This window comes from Rhinolophus sinicus, chromosome 1 (assembly GCF_057876585.1).
Source record: "Rhinolophus sinicus isolate RSI-liver-muscle chromosome 1, RSI-T2T, whole genome shotgun sequence".
Taxonomy (NCBI): domain Eukaryota; kingdom Metazoa; phylum Chordata; class Mammalia; order Chiroptera; family Rhinolophidae; genus Rhinolophus; species Rhinolophus sinicus.
Genome location: NC_142501.1, coordinates 120187098 through 120210358, shown reverse-complemented (window position 1 = coordinate 120210358; position 23261 = coordinate 120187098). Strand labels below are relative to the sequence as shown.

The 23261-nt window shown below is 34.3% G+C and overlaps 1 protein-coding gene across 1 annotated transcript in view; it reads right to left on the bottom strand.

Moving 5' to 3' along the window:
* Positions 1 to 23261, bottom strand: part of MALRD1 (MAM and LDL receptor class A domain containing 1) — a 544472-nt gene that overhangs the window by 508278 nt on the left and 12933 nt on the right. The window contains exons 2-5 of the mRNA XM_074324842.2: positions 21915 to 22055; positions 12282 to 12373; positions 12032 to 12193; positions 4275 to 4371 (exon numbers count right to left, since the gene is read on the bottom strand). Of these exons, the coding sequence (XP_074180943.2) occupies positions 4275 to 4371; positions 12032 to 12193; positions 12282 to 12373; positions 21915 to 22055 (492 nt within the window). The remainder of the gene's footprint in view (positions 1 to 4274; positions 4372 to 12031; positions 12194 to 12281; positions 12374 to 21914; positions 22056 to 23261) is intronic.

The following is a 23261-nucleotide window of genomic DNA, read 5'->3' as shown; positions in this document are numbered from 1 at the left end:
TTATTTATCTTTACAATATGTGTAGAGTCTCTAGTGTTAGGCCCTATTTCATTCCTGATATTGGTAATATGTGTCGTCTCTTTTTCTGCTTTGATCAATCCAATTAGAATTTTGTCAATTTTATTTACCTTGTCAGTGAATCAGCTTTTGGTTTCAATAATTTTCTCTATTATTTTACCATTTTCAGTTCCATTATTAGCTGTGTTAACATATATTATTTTCCTACTGCTTGACTTAGCTCTAACATGTCCTTTTTCTCCTTTCTTTAGATAGATAGTTAAATTGTTGGGTTGAAACCTTTTTTCTTTCCTAATGAAAAATTTTAATCTATTGATTTTCTTCTAACCACTGCTTTGGCTATATTACACAATTTTTAGTAAGCTATATTTTCATTTTAATTCAGTTCAAAATATTGGCTATTTTGAAGTACGTTTTATTTACATCTGTGGAATTTCATTTCCAAATAATTATGTATTTCTCAGGTTTATAGTTTAATTTCATTTCGGACAGAGGATCTATTTCATATGATTTCAATTGTTTTGAAATTCTTAAATTTTGTTTTGTGGCCTGAGTAAAGTAAGGCCAATCCATATCAGAGACTGAAAAAAATCAGTGACATTAATCCTGCCTTTACTTAACATTTTTATATTTTGTTCACCATTGATTTTTTCATTAATTTTGATTTTTAATAGATCATATTAAGATATTATTTAACTTGATTAGCAGACATCTTAGTCTGCTTGGGCTGCCACAACAAAGTACCATAGACTGGGTGGCTTAAATGAGAGAAACGTATTTTCTCACATAAGATTGGAAGTCTGTGACAATCATTTAGCCAATGACATAGCCAAAAGCATTGTCTTTTCCCATTTCTTCCTCTTCCTGCCTTGAATGTGAGATGTACAGAGCTTCTGCTGTAATTTTATGACCATAAGATGACACACATTATGCAGATACCAAAGAAATCCCTTATTCCTTGACTTTAGCAATACTGGAGTTGAAGAAACTATGCCTTAACTGTCTATCTCCTCTATTTTCTTAAGTAAACTAAGAAAACATTTGTTTTCATGCATCCAAATTAATTCCTAATTCTATCCTCCATTGGAGTAGGATTTTCAGATGGAGATTTCCAGAACACATTGGGTTGGCTCTACCGCCATATCTCAGATGCTCCACCCATCCTGACCATCCTCACCAGAACTGCATACTTGTAAGACTGAAACCACTGATTCCAGATAGCTGCAACTCTGCCCCAGAGCAGCCACTGCCAAGTACAACAATCACATCCCAAATGCTAGTTCTGCTCTTAAACCTGCGATGGGCTGGCTTCACCAAAAGTGCCCTGAGAACCTTCTTCATAAAATGCAGGTCCCATCCTCGGTGATTCCCATCTAGCAGGTCTGGAGTGAAGCCCAGAACCGATGTCTCACCCATGTGATTCTGGTTAACTAGCTTCACTCTGCCATGATAGTACCTAAACTTGAGAACCTCATTTGAAAATTGAATGCTACCTAATTTTACTATCTCTCACATTCCTACCATTTACAGAATGCAACTCCATCCAAATGTCAGTCCTATCCCATCATGCTTTATCCTTTTTCTCCAGTATTAATCCTCATGCTGCTGTTTTCCTCCCAGAAGTTTAACGATGCCCTCAATCCTCATTCTATTTAAGAAACAAAATACAAAACTCACTGTACCCTTACTTTCAAAGAACAAAGACCTTACCCGAATACTGTTTTTCTCCATAAGGAGCCCATTTCCTTTGTACCTTTCACAAGGGCTGACATCCTTCCAATGCCCCATAAAACACAATGCCTAAACTTCAAGCTGCCATTCTTGGAACTCCCCACTTTTGCTTCTACACAATGATTTATTGGTCCACGTGTAAAAGCATCTTGTCTCACAACACCCAACTTATTGCCCTGTGTCATCCACACAGGTCGACTTTCCATACTCATTGAAGACTTCAATTTTGGATTTCAAAGTCTTCTTCTCTAGCCCCAAATCTTTACATTACAAAGACATTACAAATCTTGTAATGCTGAATAAAATTAATATCCATATTAAAGGAAAGGTCTAGCCAATAATATTGTTTTAAAATTCATGCCCCATTTTCAGTAAACTTAATTTCCACTCCATCTCAAAAACAATATAGTTATAACATTATCTAGAACAAACGTCTTAGAAATTATAAGCTCCAATATTTTTCTATTTGATGACAACTTTTCCTAGAATGTCCAGCTTTCTGATGCTCTCACTCTCATTACTATTTTTTACCTTCTATAATGATTTTATAGAGCTCTTTTAAGATCTGGCATTTGTCTTTTGAAATTTATCATGGCTCATCGACATTGGCCATTGACCCTGTATATGGTTCATGAGTAATTAAGGAAACGGATTTGGTTCCCAGAGCTAAAGATAGAGAGAAAGCTCATACCTGAAGTGATAGTAGATTCCTATTACAGGCCATCTCAATTCCCAAGCACACCCCCAGCATACTCCCGTGTAAATTTCTAATGCAAACAGTTTCAATGGCAGCAGCCAGTTCCTAAATTCCTGACAGTTTGGAAAGTCCAGCCAATGGCTGATTTCATTGCCATAGTCTCCTTTGCAGGTGATTAGCTAGACTGGCCCATCAATAGGACTAGTTCAAAATCATTTTATTTAGCAGACTCCAATTTCTACAGAAACTATAAAACTGAAATTTATAAAAATACAGATGAAGTGATCAGGCTCAAGGACTAGATGTCTCATTAAAAATCAAGCACAGGACTGTTGTACTCTGGACCCAGGAATACCATGCAGGGTAACAGAAGAGGTATTATTAGGGGATATTTTAATAACACAGAAGTCAATAGAGTCTGCTTTGCCTGGAGTTAACCATTTATTCTATACTGATATATTGCATCCCTCCTGAAAAGGCTAATAAAATGTTATCTTCTTGTAGTGAAAAGGCATTGAGGTTTTACTTCAATTATTTACTTCTAGGAATGGGTGGGGGTTCCCGTCTGTCCTCTTGAAGTTCTCTATTTCAATTTATCATATGGCAATTTCTTACCTAATATATACCGAGCACTGCTAATACAAAGATAAAAAAACTTTTATATGTTCAAGTGTTAGAAGGGGCTGTTATCAGAGCCTATAAAACCCTATCTTGGTCTGGGTACTGAGAGGTACATACCTGTAAGCTCTTATCATACCAGCAGGTGTGTTGTTTAACATCCAGGCATAATACAGACACCCTTTATCAAGATTCCTTTTTCTGGTCTCTCTTAAGTAGACCAACCCATCTCTTCTGTTCTTAAAATATTATTTACTACAACTACCCTATCTTTCCGCAAATTGGAATCCTCTCTGCAAAATAACTATCTTCATTCTGATATAGCATACTACAGTACAATAAAATTTAAAAAGGAAAAATATCTATCAACTAAATTATATATATATATATATATATATATATATATATATATATATGGTTAAGGTTAGGGATATATATACATATATACATATATATATATGTGTGTGTGTGTATATATATATATATATATATATATATATATATATATATATGTATATCAATGTAGGATAACAGAAGAGATACATTAGGGGAGATTTTAATAACATACATATATACATATATATGTTTTTAATAATATTTATATATGTCTTGCTTATTAGACTAAATTAATTTTACCTAACCAAATTATAATTTTAACATTGAACTTTTCTATTGAGAACAACATGAATGGGGAATTAAATATTATTCAGTTAATATAATTAAGGGATCAATATGGACAGTTTTTTAGGTGTGATATATGTAGTATATTGATCTAATTTGTTCAATCTAAATAGAAAATAGAGTATAATATAATATCTCTCTCCATTTGTGTCTTTCAATGGAATCATTAGGTCAACTCTGCAAGCATTCAATTTCAAGACTATAGAAGACAGGTTTCTCCCGGTTTCCTAAAAGGCACAGAGTTCTCTTGGCAAGATTTAGTCAGCCAGTGTAAACATTGCTACAATGTTTCAAAACTGAGACTAAATTATCTCCTTCAGCTCTTTATAGCACCCGGAGTCAGTGAAAAATAGCCTTTCTTCACTTCTAGCATAGATTTAGTGATTGTTTTACAATGTATCAGCACAATGGAAATGGCCCACTCTAAAACATCAGACAAAAAAAAGGAGCAGATCAAAATTATTACAAAGTTTAAATTGCACCAAATTTATTATACATAATAAGGAACAAAATGAGAAAAAGTTCTTACCATGTGCAGGCAAGCAGCCTGAACTGAAAGATACATCATCAATAGCTATGACTTCATCCTGTTCATGAATTGAAATCATTTGACCTTGAAGCACAACCTGCACAAACAAAACAAAAATTCAAAGCACAGAACCTCACAGTCTCACAATCTTAAGGCAGGGAGCCTACAAATAAGAAATATGCCACTTCTTAGAAGCACTTGGGTGACCATGCCAATTACAAGTAGAAAGAGATCAAAGCGTATGTACACGCTCAAGGACAGGAAAATGTACATCATTCTGTATCTCACATGTCTACCGTAGGTTAGGTAATATGTTTGTGAAATGAAGCAATATTCACCTGGTTTCTGCCCTTTAATCAACTTCTGTGTTTGATTTCCATGTGTTCATACTATTTAGGATTTACCAGCTTTTCCACCCAGGCTCCATCTTGATCTCTGGTTCTTGGTAATTTGCAACTTTGCCCCATTTCCACCTCTGGTTCTCAAAATTTTTAGTCACAGTCTTTTCTTGGCTATCCTTGTGCTCTCCTCCTGCTCATTTTCTGCCGTGATCTAAACAATGTCTCTAGCTTGAGACATTGAATGGACATGGTCATTCAGTGACTTACTGCTAAAATGACTGAATGTTAGATTGTGATGTGAAGCCAGCCCAAGTCTGCACCAAGAGAAAATACTGAGGTATAATAAATCTGAGAAACTTACAGCAATAGAAAATAGGTGTGTCAGTGGAGACTGTTATCCCACCCAAACTAATGATTACCATTGATGTTGGAGGCTTAATTCACGGATACATTAAATTTGTGTTCATCGTTCAGCCTTGTGTATAATATAAACATTTTATTATTTCAAAATGTCAGCACTGCTTTTTAGCTTGACGGTTGGTCTACATGCAATCAGCCCTACACACATCATTTTGCTGCATTCCCTTTGGTTCTTGTACAATGTGACATTTGATGCATTTCTTTTGAAACCAGACACTATCTGCTAGTTTATTAAAGATATGATGAGAAACCACCACAACCTATCAAGCAACTTGTCCATACGTAGCCCTAAGAAAGTCATGTTTTCTTTACATAAAACAGAATAACTGCGTGACCACTTACAAAGCAGGACCATGTCAGAAAGGTCTATCAAAGATTGTTGCATAGGGATGGTTTTATATGAGGGCAGCAGAGCAGAGTGATTAAAGCGCATATTTGGAACAAGACTGCTTGGGTTCAGATCCCAACTACACCACTTAACAGCAACAGGACCTTGGAGAAGTACCTTAACATCTCTGTACCTCAGTTTTCTTCTTTGTAAATGGTACTGATAAAAATAATGTTATTACCTATATGACAAGATTTATGCAACAAGTTATTACACATACAACAGTACTTGCTAAACAGTCGGTATTAAATAAGTATTAGCTACTATTATAACATAGCTATTAAAATGTTTAAGCTACTATATGAATAGTGTGGTTATAGAAAAAAATCTATTCCTTACAGATTAACAATTTATTCTTGAAAGCCTTTACACATAGATACAGTCTCCAGTTCTTGCTGAGCTAAGCATACAGACACCTGTAGTAGTCATATTAAAAGAGACAAGCAGAAATAAGTGTGAACTAAGCACCAGGCTGTTCTGTTTTTCTCCACACTCTCTCCCCAAACCCATTCGTCCTCAGGGTTTCAACTGTCACTCAGGTGGATGAAACACAAATTTACATCACAAATGTCAACCTTTCTCCTGAACTCTCCTTCTGTATCTCCACAGCCTGCTGGGCATTTTCACTCAGGCGACCCGAAGTCACTTCTAATTCATAATGTTCTTTCCCCTCAAACTGGACCTTTCACCTGACCCTCATTCTATGACAGTGGTACCAGAACACGGCCACTCTTCGATGCTCAAAACTTCACATTGACCTTTGGAACCATTTTCTCCTCCAGTCTCATGTCTAATCAGTCAAAATCTATTAAGCCTCTCTTCTTTCCATTCCTATTTCCAGTCCTGTATCTTCACACCTTATCTAATAAAGTAAATTAAATTTAAACTACCTTTTTATCTTCAGTCCTCTCCTCATCAGAGTTTATAATACATGCATTTATTGATTTAACTAAATTATTTTTAACTTGGCATAACTGAAGAAAAGTTAGTGTGAAAATTGCTGGTCATTTGAGCCCACTGGTTCAGCAAAAGGAAATGTTTTTCTTAGAGAAAGAACTGTTTCTCTAAGTGTAGGGAAATTTACTAATAGGTCTTCATAACTAAGAAACACAAGATCCATCAGGCGTAACAAGAATGTCTAGTGAAATGTATTTAAACAAAAAGATTTTCCAGGGACGTTGGTTGGAATTGTGAAAAGAGGGATGGGTTGAATTAAGTAAAGAGAGGGGAACCCCAAGATGATTTTCAAAAACCAGGTCCTGTGATCAGAGGCTGTCTTGGTGCATCATAGTTGAATTTCTTAGGAAAGGGATGTCTAACATCCCTTGTTTTCTCCAAAACTTGGGCAAAGATTTCTTTTTTTTTTTTTTTTTTCCAAACAACCAACTCATTTTAACTGTATTAGAGGAAATAATAAAAGAGTAAAAAAGTAGCAAAATAAAAGCAGATCGTTGAGATTATGGAGTTAGGAGTTGGAAACATCACAGAAGTCAAGTACGGTCTGCTCTGATTCAACAGTAAACATGAGATAAATTCATTTCACCCCAAAACATTGTAAGAGAGAAGATGGCCTCTGACGGGAGTTAACGGGTCAGTACTCAAGCCACTTGATTTAAATCTTAGATGAAACTGATAGTAGGTAAATCATAAAAAGAACCCATGTGGGTTACACTAATAATGACATGAACAGAAACTCTCGTAATGATTTTTATTGTGTTAGAGTTTTGTTACTTAGTACTATAAATTCAATATTATTTCCCAAGCAAATGTGAAACACAAAAAGATGACTAATCTTTTCCCCATCATGTGTGTGCCCAGTAAGTGTTCTTGAATTAAAAGGTAAAAATGCCTCAGATTATGATTTTGAAAAGTTTGAGAGTAGACTGTTTTTAACAACTGATAACTTAGTTGCATGAGTAACTTATCTTTTGTCCTTATTAAGGAAGTCTATTATTTCTGAATAGGAGGCTGCTGAAAATTCTCTGGCATTTCCAAATGGACTATCAAAGAAATGACAGGTAAATAATAGCACATTATAAATGCTTCAGTACCTCTTCAAAATTCAGGCACTGACTGCTCATTTAGCTGAAGAATCCAAACATCCAACTTGGAAACCATAGTCAGTGATACACTTAGTGATACAGTATTCATTTCTTCCTACCCATAAAACCAATACATGGGCTCCCTTCAAGAACAACAACAACAAAAACATTGGGGGAGTGAAATGAGAGAAGGTTTCACTTGAACTTGGGACTAAATGTCTCCTATATGTTTGGACTGTGTTAGTCTTTGCTTCTTTTAGGACAATAGCACAATTAGTTGCTAATGTCAGCAATTTTGAAAAATGTGATTGCAGTTCATCAGCATAATGCAACGGATAATAATGTTGTGTCATCCAGCACTGCAGACTAAAGTATGTTTAATGAGTCTCACCCAACAGATTGGACCAAATCTGAGGGTTGGGTTTTTTTGTCTATATTTTATAAATTCTTATAATGCTTTAAGATAATTAAAAAAAAAAAAATGATCATGGTGCAGTGACTAAAAGACTGAGATCTGAAATCAAACTATCCTAGGTTTTAATCTAGTTGTAATTTAGTACCTATTCCACTGTCTACAGCTCATAATCCTCATGTGAATAATGGTTCTACTGCAAAGGTTTGCCAAGAAGGGTCAATGAGATCGTATACACAAAGGACAAAACGCAGTTCCTTATACGTAGTAAGTACTCAACAAGTGGTAGCTGGTATTATTCCTTAAACATCTCCAGAATCTTTCTGAAACGTGGCCATCTTTGTTGACTACATGCATAAATACCATTCCTTATGTCTGCAGCAGTATTCCCTCAGAAATTAACAGGCTTCAATTTTACTAAGGGATGGATGCACTACTTTACAGATAAAGGTGATAAAGACCCCACAATCCAGAGGCTTTCTCAGAAGCCTATGCAAAGCCAGGGTCCAGCTGGGAATATTATCTCCTCTTTGGATATTTCTAAAGGAAGCACGAATGGCTTTAAAACTATCAGAAGTCAGCATGGAGGGGAAAATGCAAAAAAACAGAATAATTCTGAGGCTTGTAAATTGATGAGGCAGCAGATATTGTCTGGAGATGCTGATTACAAAATGCCCTCAAATGAGTCACTTGCTAAAGCTTTTCAGGAACTAGCTGCTCGATGGTAGCAGGCAGTATTACAAGTACAGCTCATCTCTGTGGCTCAGCTAAACAAAAGCCAGTGAACATCTGCTCACTTGCTGACAAGATGGAACTAAAGCGTACCTGCAATCTTAAAGACTGATGTAGCCCAAGGATCCCCAAAGAGTTGTGTCATTTCCTAATTTTTACAAAGCCTTTAAGGTAGAAGCACTGTTTTCTTATCAGCAATAACGTACTTTGGGAAACAAATTCATATACTGCATATGTACCTGCTTTGGTTGAAGCCACTGCTTCATTTTAAAGCATTCAAATGAATAACCCCACTGCCTCAGCTACAACTGAATTGCCTTGGTGATGATATATTTGGGAGTTTTCAGTTTTACATTCAGCTACTACACATCTTTAATCATCAACCCACACAATATGCCATTTGGGAATGGACCACAGAGAAAAACAAGAAAGGTATTTTAAAAGGTTTAACCTACAAGATCTAGCAGGTTCCAGCACTGCCCAATATTCAAATCTCTGTTGAGCTACTAGTAAAGACCCTGACCTAAGGATAGAGACAGGTAGACATTAAAAGATAGTTTAAGACTTTTTTTTAACCATCTACTCTGTTTCAAAGTTGGAACGGATGTATAAATCCTGATAAAGTTTATACAGAGACAAGATTTCCATCTCAGTCACCGTAATTTATGCAAGCATGCAAACAGAAGGGAATTCAAGTTCATCTTTCATCTTCTAGTCAATATGACTCAGTCCTCTCTGTTTCATTGCTTTTGTTGTCATTGAGAGAAGACAGAGGGACATAGGGGAGTCAGAAGAGAAGTGTAAGAAATAAACTAGAACTCCTAGCAATTAATGGCACCTGAGCATCCACAACAAATTAGATGCATTATTGGTGTTGGAATTTTCATTCTGCACGCCACGCCCCACCAACGCCAGGAACACAGTGTGTCTCACCCCCATGCCTTTCAAATATCTTCTCTTTGAAAACTATGTATCAAATGAGGGGTTAATATCCCAAATATGTAAGGAACTCATACAACTCAATAGCAAAATATCAAGTTAAATGGGTAGAGGACCTTAACAGATATTCTTCCAAAGAAGACATACAAATGGCCAACAGGTACATGAAAAAATGCTCAACATCACTCTTCATTAGGACAATGAACATCAAAACCACAATGAGGTATAGTTCACACATGTTAGAATGGTTATTATCAAAAAGACAAGAGATAATGTGTTGGCGAAGATGTGGAGAAAAGGGAACCCTTGTGCCCTGTTGATGGGGATATAAACTGTCACAGCCACTATGGAAAACAGTATGGAGGTTCCTCAAAAAATTAAAAACAGAACTAACTACCTTATGACCCAGCATTGAATATATTCCCACTTCTGGATATATATTCAATAGACATGAAATTACTACCTCAAAAAGATACCTACACTCCAATATCTGCAGCATTATTCACAATAGCTAGGACATGGAAACAACCCTATCAGCAAATGTCGATCAATAGAGGAATGGATAAGAAAATGCCATGTTTACATAAAAAGGAATAATTCAGGGGGAAAAAAGAAATATTGTCATTTATGACAACATGGATGGAACTTGAGGGTATTATGCTAAGTGAAATAAGTCAGACAGAGAAAGACAAATAATATGATCTCATTTACATGTGCAATCCAAAAAAGCCAAACTCATAAAAACAAGAAGCCAAATGGTAGTTGCCAGGGGTGGTGGTGTGAGAGAAAAGGGAAAATGTTTGTCAAAGGGTACAAACTTCACATTCTAAGATGAGTAAGTCCTGGCTATCTAATATGAGGCATGGTGAATACAGCTAATAATACTGTGTAACATACTTGAAAGTTGTTAAGAAAGATCTTAAATGTTTTCAACACACACACACAAAACAAACACACCTATAATTATGTGAGGTGAAGGATGTGTCAACCAACGTTATTGTGCTAATCATTCCACAATATACATATACATGAATGAAATCATCACATTCTACATCTTAAATGTAGACAATGTTATATGTCAATTATATCTCAATAAGGCCGTGGAGAAAAAAATCTCTTAATATGGTGCTGGGAACGTTCCCTGAATCCCACTTAGTGCATTGCAAGTGCCCCAAGTGCCCCAAGTGAGTCTTTGTTAAACAAATGACTCAGTAACTCATAGGAAGACTTAAATGCCTCATGGCTTAAGATACCCTCCCAACACACACCGAAGTAGAGTGCAAAGGCTCAAAGGACAGAACTGTGTTTACAATCATACAATTCCACTGAAGTCCTATTGTGTAGGTGTCATTTAACCATCTATTGAAGGATTCTCTTTTATCTTCTCTGGATCCCCATTTACTTTACAAAAGCCTGAAAATTCCAAACTACAGTGATTTTTATGATAGATCAATGAAGAAAATGGGCCATTTTTATATCTTATTTATAATTTAATTTTTATAATAGAGATCTTCATCATTCTTCTATCTTTCCTCTTAGCCACTCAAAATAACTAAAGTTAAAATTCAATCCAATTCAAGTCCTATATTTAAGCAAGTGCTAAATCCATCACAAAGTAGATTATTTTGTATTCCATATCAAAATTATTAAACGTATTATATTATGTTATTCTAATGATAGATAATAAAGGAAACATATTTGGGCTAAATTGGCTCACAAATCAGGTTTAAAAAGCAAATTCATTCAGAATAAAATGCTTAAGATCCCCTTTTTAATTGGAAAATTTTGCTTGGCTGTACCAAATGTTAAAATATGCAACACTTTTCCAAGAAACCCTGTAATAATCATCAGATTGTAATTTCTACCATACATAAGTTTTATTAGGCTGCACACATATGTTTATCTTTTATCGGCTTGCTTTGGCTTTAATTCCCAAAATTATTTTGGGAAATAAAGGCTGAACTGAATAATCTGAGTTTAACCATGAAACGAATATGACAATTATTCTACTTCAACAGCATTTGGAATTAGAATTTAAATCAAATAGTCTATTTCCTCATCACCCAACATAACCCCATTCTCTCAAAAGCGTGAAAAAAGTCTGAAAGGGAAGTGATTGCTAAAAATAAGAAATGAAAAGAAAGAAGAGTTTGGAATATTAAGAGAAATAAAAAGTAAAATGGAGGGGATTCAAGAAGTTGAGAAGAGCATTAGAAGTCATATTTTACTGATATATCAATATATCGTAACATATATCAACTTCGGGTTTCATACATAAATTTGAAACCTTTTTGAAGTGTCTTTTAGGGTGACTAGCCATCCCAATTTTGTTGGACTGTTTGGTCTCAGCACTTGAAAGTACAGGCACATCACTTAGTCCTCAGCCAACTGGGACAGTCATCCCACTTTTAATTTGCCTGGTGTTAAAGGTCTGTATCTCCTTTTCCCTTAAAAGACATAGTTAGAAAGTACAACATGCATACCTGAAATCTCTGGGAGCACTCGATTTTGATGACGTGTCTCTCCCACTGATTTTGGGGCCCAGCTGTGTTTTGCCATAAATGCCGAATAGGACCACCAAGGGTAGTTTGAAGACCGGCGGTTAATTTGCCACTCACATGGCTGGAGAAGTAATAAAATGTAATCTGTGAAAAACAATCAATGCCCAAACAATTATACTAAAGAAGTTCCTAAATGTGAAAAATATTTAAAATGTTGTGTGCTTTCAAATACCTGACAAGCATGTTCGTTATTTGTCGGAAGAAAAACTCTGCTTCTTAACGTTGAAGTAGAATCCTCTTTGGAGACCATTGAGAGGAAGTGGGCTGTTAGAAACAAGAGCCACATGTCAGATTCAGAGCAATCACTGGTAAACTTATTTTATACACCAGGCAGTAAATCAGGCCTATATCCATACTGGATCAATATCTTTTGTTTAAAAAATGAAACATTGATCTACACCACTCGCTTTTGCAAATGGTCTGGCTGACATTTTTACTTCATTATACTACCCATTGAAATAACTAGTTGTGATTCTATTCCCTATAACACTCTTATGGGCTACTGTCCATGACCTAATTTATCTCATATAACATAGAAATTTATAATCCTGTAAATATATTATCCATGGAAAACATTATCCTAAGACTGCCCACCACACTAAGCAATTCAATAGAGAATTCAAACACATCACTGTTTGCTCTGATTTTCTCCAGAAAGAATTGGAGCCAATAGTCCCAGCTTTTTTCAGGATCATAGAAAACAATACTGAGCCCTGATCCTCTCCAATATGACACAGTACGGACTACTCTGATGAACGGTTACTGTTTAAAAGCCTATAACATAAATGTGGAATATTCCCTAGTTGACAAGGTTAAAGTGTATAATCTGGGAACCATTATTTTTTGCTATTCTACTTGGTGTGCTGCTATTTGGCAAAAGGAATGAAAAAATGATGATGATGATGATGATGATGATGATGATGATGATGCTATATTTACCCAACTGATTTAGTGATATTTTAAAACTAGATTGGAAATCAAATTTCATTGTCACATCATTGAGAGACTCAATAGTAAAATTAAGAAATCTCAAAGACTTCTTCTTTCCTATGTCTATTCCAAAATTGTATCACAATCAAGCAGAAAACAATGGCATTAATGATTACTTATAGATACAATCAGACGCATAAATGAAATCCTGGCAATAGCAGAAAACTGTTCTGAGAATGTACTCCCTGGGATAATTATATGACCGTAATTTAGATGAAGAGCTGGTATCATGGTGATACAAGTGGACTATCATTACTTTGCTCCTACTTCATATTCAGCAGGTAAAGCATACGTTAAGTGAATAATTAAGTAAGCATAAAGAGCCATATCGATATATTGTTTTCGGTTTAAATAACATTATTAGCAATACAAATGGCAATAGTATCCAGCAGGCCTTAAATTATTGTTTATCAATAGTCAGCTACTAAAAAGCATTTGTGAATATACAAGAAAAATTACTTGCATCTGTCAAGGAAATTAATTCAGTTATCGTGTTTATTTTAAAAAAATAAACATGGTCAAAAATCAAATTTGACACTTTATGCCATTAAATTATAAAATAGCATGTGCAATAAATAACAAATTATTTAAATATTTAAGCAGGGTATTTTATAAATATAAACTATGACATTTGGTATATGTTACAACACTAAATTATTCTGTATTTTGTCAGAAATTAAATAAAGGTTAATCTTCTGGTTATTATAAAAAGTAAAGTTTTAAATTCAGATACAGCTTGAGAGCCTTTGACATTTGTTCTAGTAATAAAATTTCTTTCCATGGGCAAAAAGAAAAAAATGTTCAAAATGAACCCAATAATATGTTCACTACCTTTAATTCCAACTTGGTGACAATAGCAAGCATTTTTTTTCAAATGCACATCCAGTTTTACCTTGTTCCCTATAGTATGAGTATAGGATTTCTGTCAGAGATGGAAATGTTCCTTAGAGAAGAATATCATCTTATAGAAAGTTCTCTGGTATTCCATAGGACTTTAGTGATCATGTCAATGGGTATAAAAGAAAGCAGCAGATCCTTGGTAGCATAAGTTTTCCCCACATCATTTCCCCACATTCCCTCTCTGATACCCCTCTCCAATACTGGCTCTAAATAAGAAACTTATGAGTGTTCTTTCCACTCACCCCTCTTGCTCCTTAGAGGAGCCTAGTAATATCACACACACATACACACACATCATTGTCATAATCATATGTCTCCTATTAATCTCTAATATAGTCATTTGTTTGTTTATATGATTCACAAATTCCTATTTTATGCCTATATCCATAAAGTCAACTGCCAAGCATGTCTTTAAAACATATTTAAAATAATCTTGTGATAAAATGTTAATTATTAAAATGACAAAATAATATAAACAACATGATTTCATTTAAAATTTTAAATGTTGATATTAAAGGGCTTTTAAAAAGTTTTTTTTCTCAGTTGCTGGGTATGTGTTGGAGTAAAATCCCAACATGAACCAAGATTGATGACCAAAACAGGAAGTATATAAAATATAAAAAAACAAAAAACCATGAATTGAGTTTTAAAACTAAATCCAATAATGTTGGCAGTGAATTCTACGAACTTTGGCCCTCAGCAAAGGTAAGGTAGAATTTTCAGTCTGGCTTTCTTCAACTATTGATACGCAGCCTTGGGTTTCCTCCATTTCCCAAGTTCTAAGTGATTAATAGGGATGATTATGAGCAGGAGACACATAAATTCTATTGTATGTTATAGAGTAACTAATTCACTCAAAGGAACTAAAAAAATTGAGTATGCTAACAGTGAGATAATATTAGGTCTCAAGAACGTTTCTCAAAAAATCAGGCTGTAAGAATCGATCACCATGACAAGGTCCCAGGCCTGAAGCAAAGGTTAAAATGTCAAAACTTTGGAAAGGGAAAGTGTGTTCATCTAGGAAAGAAATATAACTCATTTCAGATAACAGACAGGACATAATAGTTTTAGATACAAACTCCTTTTCTCTATTGATACAGAGAATATCAATCAAGACATAGAAATTATAATTATCAATAACTAATCATTATAATTGGTTCTTATAATTGTTAAAAATCAAAATTATAGTTCAGTGTTGATGGGCACACAAGATATAAAGATGCAATTTGTGGCAGTAACAGCATAAAGGCAGGGAGAATTGAGCTAGGTAGAATATATATATATATATATATATATATATATATATATAGCAATTAAATTAAAAGAAACAGTATATATATATATATATATATATATATATATATATATATATTATTGCAATTGCAATTAAATTGGTATTAGTCCAACCTAGATTGTTGTAACACCTAGGGAAAGTAGCTAAAAAATGTATAGTGGAAAAAGTGAATTAATATGATATACTAGAAAATATCTGTGCAACACAAAAGAAAACAGTAACAAAGGAACAGAGTAACAAGAAGACATAAGACAGACAGAAAACAAATAGCAGATGGCAGGTGTAAATCATATTTTTCCATAATTATGCTGTATGTAAATGGAGTAAAGTCTCCAATCAAAAGTCTGGGGTTGGCATATTGTATAAAACTATGATACAATCATAAAGTGTGTCTCTTGTAGAAAGTGTGTCTTATAGAAAATATAAAAATACATAATATATAAACAATAACCAAAGAAGAACTGGAAATCCAGAAAAAAAGATTTTAACCACACAAAAAAAATTGTTTTAGAGACAAATAAGGACAATTTATAATAATAAAAGAATCAACCCATGAAGAAAATATAACAATTATAAACATATATGCACTTAAAAACAGAGCCCCAAAATATATGAAACTAAATCAAATCAAACTGAAAATACACAATTCAACAATAATAGCTGAAGTCTTTAATGCCCCATTTTAAAGAATGGATAGAACAATTAAAAAATCAGTAAGGAAAAAGTCTTAAACAACACTATAAACCAATTAGAACTAACAGATATATACATAACATGCCATCCAACAACAGCAAAATACATATGTTTTTATAGTGCACACAGAATATTCCACAGGAAAGACCATTTTTAGGCCCTAAAATAAATCTCAATGCATTTAAGAGAACATGAATCATCAAAGTACATTGTATACCCACCATGGAGTGCTTTGAGTCACTAGAAGAAAGAAATGTGGGAAATCAGCAAATAGGTAGAAATTGAGAAACGCACTCCTAAAAAACTAATGGGTCACAGGAGAAATCAGAAGAGAAATTAGAAAACACTTGAGATGAATGAAAATGAAAATACAATGTATCAAAATGCATAGGATGCACTTAAATTAGTGTTTAAAAATAAATTCATAGCTGTAAATTACTAAATTTAAAAAAAAGTAGTTTAAAAATCAACAATCTAATCTTCCACATCACAAGCTAGAAGAAGAGCCAACTAATCCAGAGCAAGCAGAAGAAGAAAATAATAAATATTAGAACACAAATAGAGAATAGACAAACAATAGGAAAAACTAAATAAACCAGAAGTTGGTTCTCAGAAAGATCAACAAAATTAGCAAAATTTTCACTAAACTGACCAATTGAAAAAAAAAAAAAGACGATCACGGAGAAGAAGAAGAAGAATCAATATACTAAATAAAGAGTGAAATAAGGATCAGAAATACCAATCTTATAGAAATAAAAAAATTATAAGGTAATATTATCAGTTGTAAGCTTACAAATTAGATAACCTTGATGGTATGGACAAATTCCTCAAAAGACACAAAAAATGACCTAAAGACTCAAGAATAGATGGGAAACCTGAATAAACTGCAACAAGTAAAGAGGATGAATCAGTAATAAAAAAATAAAAAAAAAGCTTTCAACAAAGAAATTCTCAGTCACAGAAGGATTAACTATTAAATTCTATAAAACATTTTAAAAAGAAGAATTAACACCAACACTTCACAAACTCTTCCACAAATTAGAAGAGGACAGTATACTTCCCAACTCATTCTGTGAGGTCATTATTACCTTGATACCAAAACCAGGCAAATATATCACAAGAATACTACAAATAAATATCCCTGGTGAATATAAAGGTAAAAACACTAACCAAACACTAGAAAGCCTCATCAAGCAAGATAAAGACATAAGAATTCACCATGGCCAAGTGGAACTTATACTGAAAATGCAAAGTTGTTTCAACATATGTAAACCAATCACTATGAATTGATCAGTAAAGGTCAAACACCGCGTGGTCATCACATTAGATGCAGAACACACATTTGGTGCAAACACTCTCTCATGATAAAAACACTCAGTGTATTAGTCACAGAAAGGGACACGCTTACTTGATAAATGGCATCTACAAAAAGCCTTCAGCTAACGTCATAACTGACAGATGAAAAAGTTTTCCCTAATGGGAATGAGATAAGGATGTCCGCTATCACCACTTCTATTCAACACTGCACTGGAGTTTCTAGGCAGACAGTTAGAGGAGGAAATGAACTAAAAGGCATCCAGAATGGAAACAGAAAGTAAACATATCTCTATTTGCAAATGACATGATCTGGTATGTAGATGGCCCTAAGGACCCACATAATTGCTTTGGGCCCACTTAAACAGCCTGGAATAATCTTCCTATTTTAGGGTCAGGTCATTAGTAACCTTAATTACATCTACAAAGTCCTTTCACAGAAGTACTTAGATTAGTATTTGATTGAATAACCTGGGGATGGGAATCTTGGGGACCCAAGGGGGCCAGCTTTAGAATTCTCCCTACCACAATTAGGTAGGCACTAATTTGATTCTCTTGTTTCATTTGCTACATTTTAAGGTTTGGACCAAAGTCTATAAAACCTAAAGTAATTGAGTCCCTAAGTTCTTCCTTGATGAATTCAGCTGTAGGACACATTCAGTCAAGGTGACTAATCATTATAGTTGGCAGACTTCATTTTTAAAGAATGGAAATCTGCTGTGTCCTTTCCAACCACGTAATTGGTCAAATTCACTTCCCAATTTTATTTGACGGACTCTCAGTCTACTGTCAATTTGGCTAGAGTTCAAAAGATATATTCCTTAACATTTGCATTATATTTTTTTCAATACACTATTATTTGATTTTATGTATTTCTGTTGAGTATGGATTTTCTTCACTTGTGGCTGAATTAATTTGAAAAAATATATACCCATATAAATTTAGGAAGTAAACAAGTCATCTGTCTGTAAAGATAAAATTCCTGACAAAAGGAAAGCAAATGATACATATAGAAATATTTCTACAGAGAAATTATAGAATGTGTTATATTTTAGCTCTAATCAGTGGAATAATGTTATTTGTTTTAAGATATTTCACAGCTTGACTACTCATGTGGAGAAATTTCATTGATGTCATATCCGTTAATTCAAATAATCATCTAAATTGTGAACTATGATACCCTGACTGATGTATTACTCTGAATTTGAAATAAAAGAAATGGGAAAATAAACATACTGTAGTATACAGTAAAAAAATAGTCATGAAGTTAGTTGAGGAATTATGAAAACCTCATGTAGCTTAACTCATTTAAAATGCACACTCACACAGGCACACATCAAGGACCTGGATGTTCTTAGCTTGACAATCAAAGAATCAGTGGATGAAACCAAAGCTCGCTGCAAAATATTACTTGAGGCAGAATGAATCATTAAGTACCAAATGTGTATGCCCTTGGAATTCTTCATGCAACTCCTCAGCCACTGCCACATCCATCAATGCCTTTCATTTCTGCTGCCTGTTTAGACAGTTGCAGAATCAGAATTATCAACTGTGAAGGAGTTTGAGTAGAGGAAGGAAAAGAGGGAAGGACATGGTACTTATGAGTAACATCAGTAACCGTTGGGTGACATATTCCTGATGTTCCCAAATACACTTTTGGCCTACTCTTCATTTCCAAAGACAGTATCCTCTAACCACAGCAGACGGCTTTATCATTGCCTGAGCACACCGATATCTATATATGATCCTTATACAGTCCTTTCAGTTTGAAATATCATTTCTTTCACTTCGCTGTCCACTGAAATACCATTCAGCTTTCAAGTCCTTTTTCAAATGCCCCTTGCCTTTCCAGTGTCTGAATTTCACTGTAGCCACAGGGAAATTTGCTCAGACTAACGTGATAGCACTTTTAAAACTTCTTTTTGTAGTCTAATAAACTGTGGTATTCTCAAAAATGCTTTAAAAAGAGATAAAAACACCTTGGTGTGCAACAACTATTTGAATAGTCTCTATAATATTCACAGCATTTATTATGATGCCTTATGAACACTTTAATAACCTCATGTACCACCTTTATTATCAGCTGAAATCTAGATTGATTCAAAATTCATATTCTTACAAAAGTTGTAAGAAAAATCTCTTACATTCCATTCTTTTTTTAAAAAGTAAAGTTTTACTATCATTGCAGAAATAAGTTTGAATTTTTGGAGTGATATGATTTTATCTAAATGCAATGCTATATACTTTTAAAAATGAATATTACTACGTTCGAATCACTCTGCGCTGAGTATTAGTAGACTTCAAATATTGACACAGGGATGTTTATTTTTTGTTTTATTTATTTATTTAATTAATTAATTGGGTTATTTATTTATTTATTTATTTATTTATTTTTTAAGGAGGACGCAGCTCAAAGTGGCCAATGCAGGGATCGAACAGGCAACCTTGGTGTTGGTAGCAACACACACTAACCAACTGAGCTAACCAGCCACCCAACAGAGATGTATTTAATGTTCTAATAGATTTTCAAACTTAGCTCTGAAAACTTCTCAAAGCATTGATTACATAATGAAACATATTAGTTTGGAATACTGGCAAATTATTTCAAGAGTATGTTAATCAAAAATTTATTAACACTCATGAAATAAGGATTTTTTGAAGGGAGACAAGATTCCAACAAGACTATTTTTCCACAAACACTTTCAAACAGTTAATATCTAAAAGCAGAACATTTGCTTATTTAAAATTATCTGTAGGAAAATACTCATATTTTAACATTTAATTGTAGTTACAAGAGATGCACCACTACTATTAAAATCACCACCCTTCGATAATTATGCCAGGCAATATTTTGCCTCATTTTGCCTATGAGGCTTGTATTATTCCCATTTTATAGATAAGGAAACAGACCACACAGCTAGAAGCTTCAAGCCTATCTACTGTGACTCCAGCAATCTTAAATCAAACCAAGATACATGGCTAAAAGGGTGTCTGCCTATATAACATCTGAATTTTGATGGAATTACCTGCATTTTCCTTCTTGACGATGTTATCAAAAAATTAGCATGGCAAAATGAGAAAAGAGAAGGAAGAAAGTGAAAAAGAGGGAAGATGAGGAGGAAGGGAGGAAAGAGGGAAGCACAATGACAGAAATCTGGACATTGTCTAAATCCAAGATGAGGAGGCAATAAGAAAAATGGAAGAAGAGTCACCTGCAACAAAAGGAGAAAATATCAGGTTTTCTGCCCATGAAGAAGACTAGGCTAAATAAATGCATGCTGTGGAAAATCTTCTAAGCAAAAGGCAGAAACAGTGGTGAGGTTCTAAAGGAGAGATGTACGGGATCAAACAATTAATAAGACATTGTATTGGCTAAAAGTTTGGCACCAGATTCACTGTGAACACCTAATGTAACTTAGGTGGTGATAACATTTTTATGCATTGCAGTGAGCCGTTGGTCCTCTTTGTGAAGTTGGTTCCTTTTTTTGTGATAAAGCTTATTCCTAACAATTGTTAAAAATTATTTTTAGAAAAGTATTTTGGACATCAAAAGAACAAATCCCATTTTATTTATACAGAAGTTATAACAGTTATATAAAGTTATAAATTTATTCAGAAATGTACTGAATATTGACTTTTTTTGAGTGCCAGATATTTTATGACAAGTTTTAGCAACAATAGCTCATTCAGCTCTTAAATCAACTATCCTATGGACCAAACACCACTATTCCCCCTTGTAAAGTTAAGAAAACCAAGGCTTAAAAATGTGATCATACAGCTAGCAAGTGATGGAGCCAGGGTTCTAATCCACACATGGAGTATTTATGTAAACATTTCTAAACAATTAACATTTAATGCTTGAAGCTTAGTTTACTTGAAATTATCTCTAAGGAAACATTTATATGTATTTAACATTGAATTGTATTTATTTGAGAGGAGCAGCACTTTTATAAAAAATCGCCAGCTCTCAGCTATGCTAGGCAATAGGCTGCTTGTTTTCACGTCACGTGTAAGCCCACCAGATGAGGACAGGCATGAAGTCAATTTTGGCTCACTAAAATATCTATATCATCTGGTGTAAAACGGTGAATGGATAAACTTCATTAGTTCACGCAACAAATAAAGAAATGAATACATGATTGGTTCCAGAAGTACCTCAAAGGCTAGTGAGCAGCCCATCAGAGCTTTCTAGTCAGCCTGAGAAAATAAGTGTCACCGGACAGAGCTAAAAATCCGTCTAGCCAAAAGCAAAGAAATCTGATATATTTATCTAGGTAACATTATCATATTTAAATTTCTGAATTTTCATAAGGAGTCAAAACATAGAAAAATCCCAATTTTTGTCTACATAGAGCTTCAGGATCCCAGAAAGTCAATTATGAGACTTCAATGTGATATTTTAGAGTCATAAACATCCTGAAATGGTTAAAGAATAAATAAAATTAGATATTATAGTAATATCTAAATAGTCAAAATTCTACTGCCATAATCAACCATTTGACAAAATGGAAGAAAGGAAGGGAGGGAGGAAGAAAGAGAGAGGAAGGAAGGATGGGAGGAAGAAAGGAAGGAAAGAAGGGTGGAGGGAAGAAGGAAGGAATTCAAAGTATTTACCAGATATAACGCCGTTGTGATCATAAAACGGAGGTGATAGACCAGTCATCCCATTTCTCTTTGTCCAACCGAGTTGAAGACTCTGATCTTGAGTCCAATTACAGAGTCCGTCCTCAAAATCACATCTTTCATAATTCAAGCCTAATGGCAGAAAAAAGAAATTAGCTTTTACAACTCCATTTTGCTTCTTAAGAAATAAGACAATAATTGAAAAGAAAACTTAGGAACAAATGACAAATGTAGATTAACATAAGAATTATTTTTCACATTTGAAGCTACTTTATTAATGCAAAGCTTTTTTTCACATGAGAGTCTAATAAATCACCACACACAAAAATCACTGTAGTCTGCCACTAAGCTGATAGCATAGTACGATGTCAGATGATTGCTGGACTTAGGTATGTAAATGTTGAAGAACTAGTGTACCCCTAAAATGAATAGAATATTGGATGTTAGCAGTATTTTAATAAAAATCTTAAAAATAAAAATAATAAAAACAGTGTAGTCAGATAGAAGAATGCCACATGCGGTCAGAAGACTGAGGACCTAACCCTGGTTTTGTCTCTTAATAACTGAATGCCTTAGCTAAACCACTCAACCACAGCAAGCCTTTTTCTTCCCTTGCAAGATTAGAATCGTGACATCGTTCCCTGTCTCCCTCAAACAATTGCTGTGAGGATCTAACTACAACTAATTACCTTACAACTCATTGGCACCATAAGATATGAGGAATTATTATTAAGATTACATCATGAACCTCAATACTCTTGCCATTGAAGATTTGGACAGACAAAACCAAAGAGGACCCTCTGATTGAATCTCAACCATATCCATCTGTGATGGACCCCTGGAAGTAAGCATAGTACCTCCCTGTTAAAGCTCAATATTCTTGAAATTCTGAGTGCTTTTATTATAGCAAAGGCATTTTCTTCCTCTCTCTCTCTCTCTCTCTCTCTCTCTCTCTCTCTCTCTCTCTCTCTCTCTCTCTCTCATAGATATAAATCATCCAAGAGGCTTGGGAGAAGCAAGATTTAGACAGTTGGTTGTTCACCATAACTACCCAGGTAAGGCTTTATTCCATCATCCAAGAGAAGCAAATATCACTCTATAAAAACTAGATTATCTCCACTGTAAATCACCCCGCCCTGGGATGTAGTCCTTTGAAACTGTTCAGATTTTTCTTTGGCAAGTTTGTTCTTGCCCTGACGGGTTGCATTAGTCATACTCGGAGTGAATGTGCTGGTTGTTAGGGCTTGGCAACCCAGTCATAAAAACATAATTTTTATTTAATCACATTTGGACAAAATAGTATTTAATAATAATCCATGTGGTGCTTGTTGTGAGACC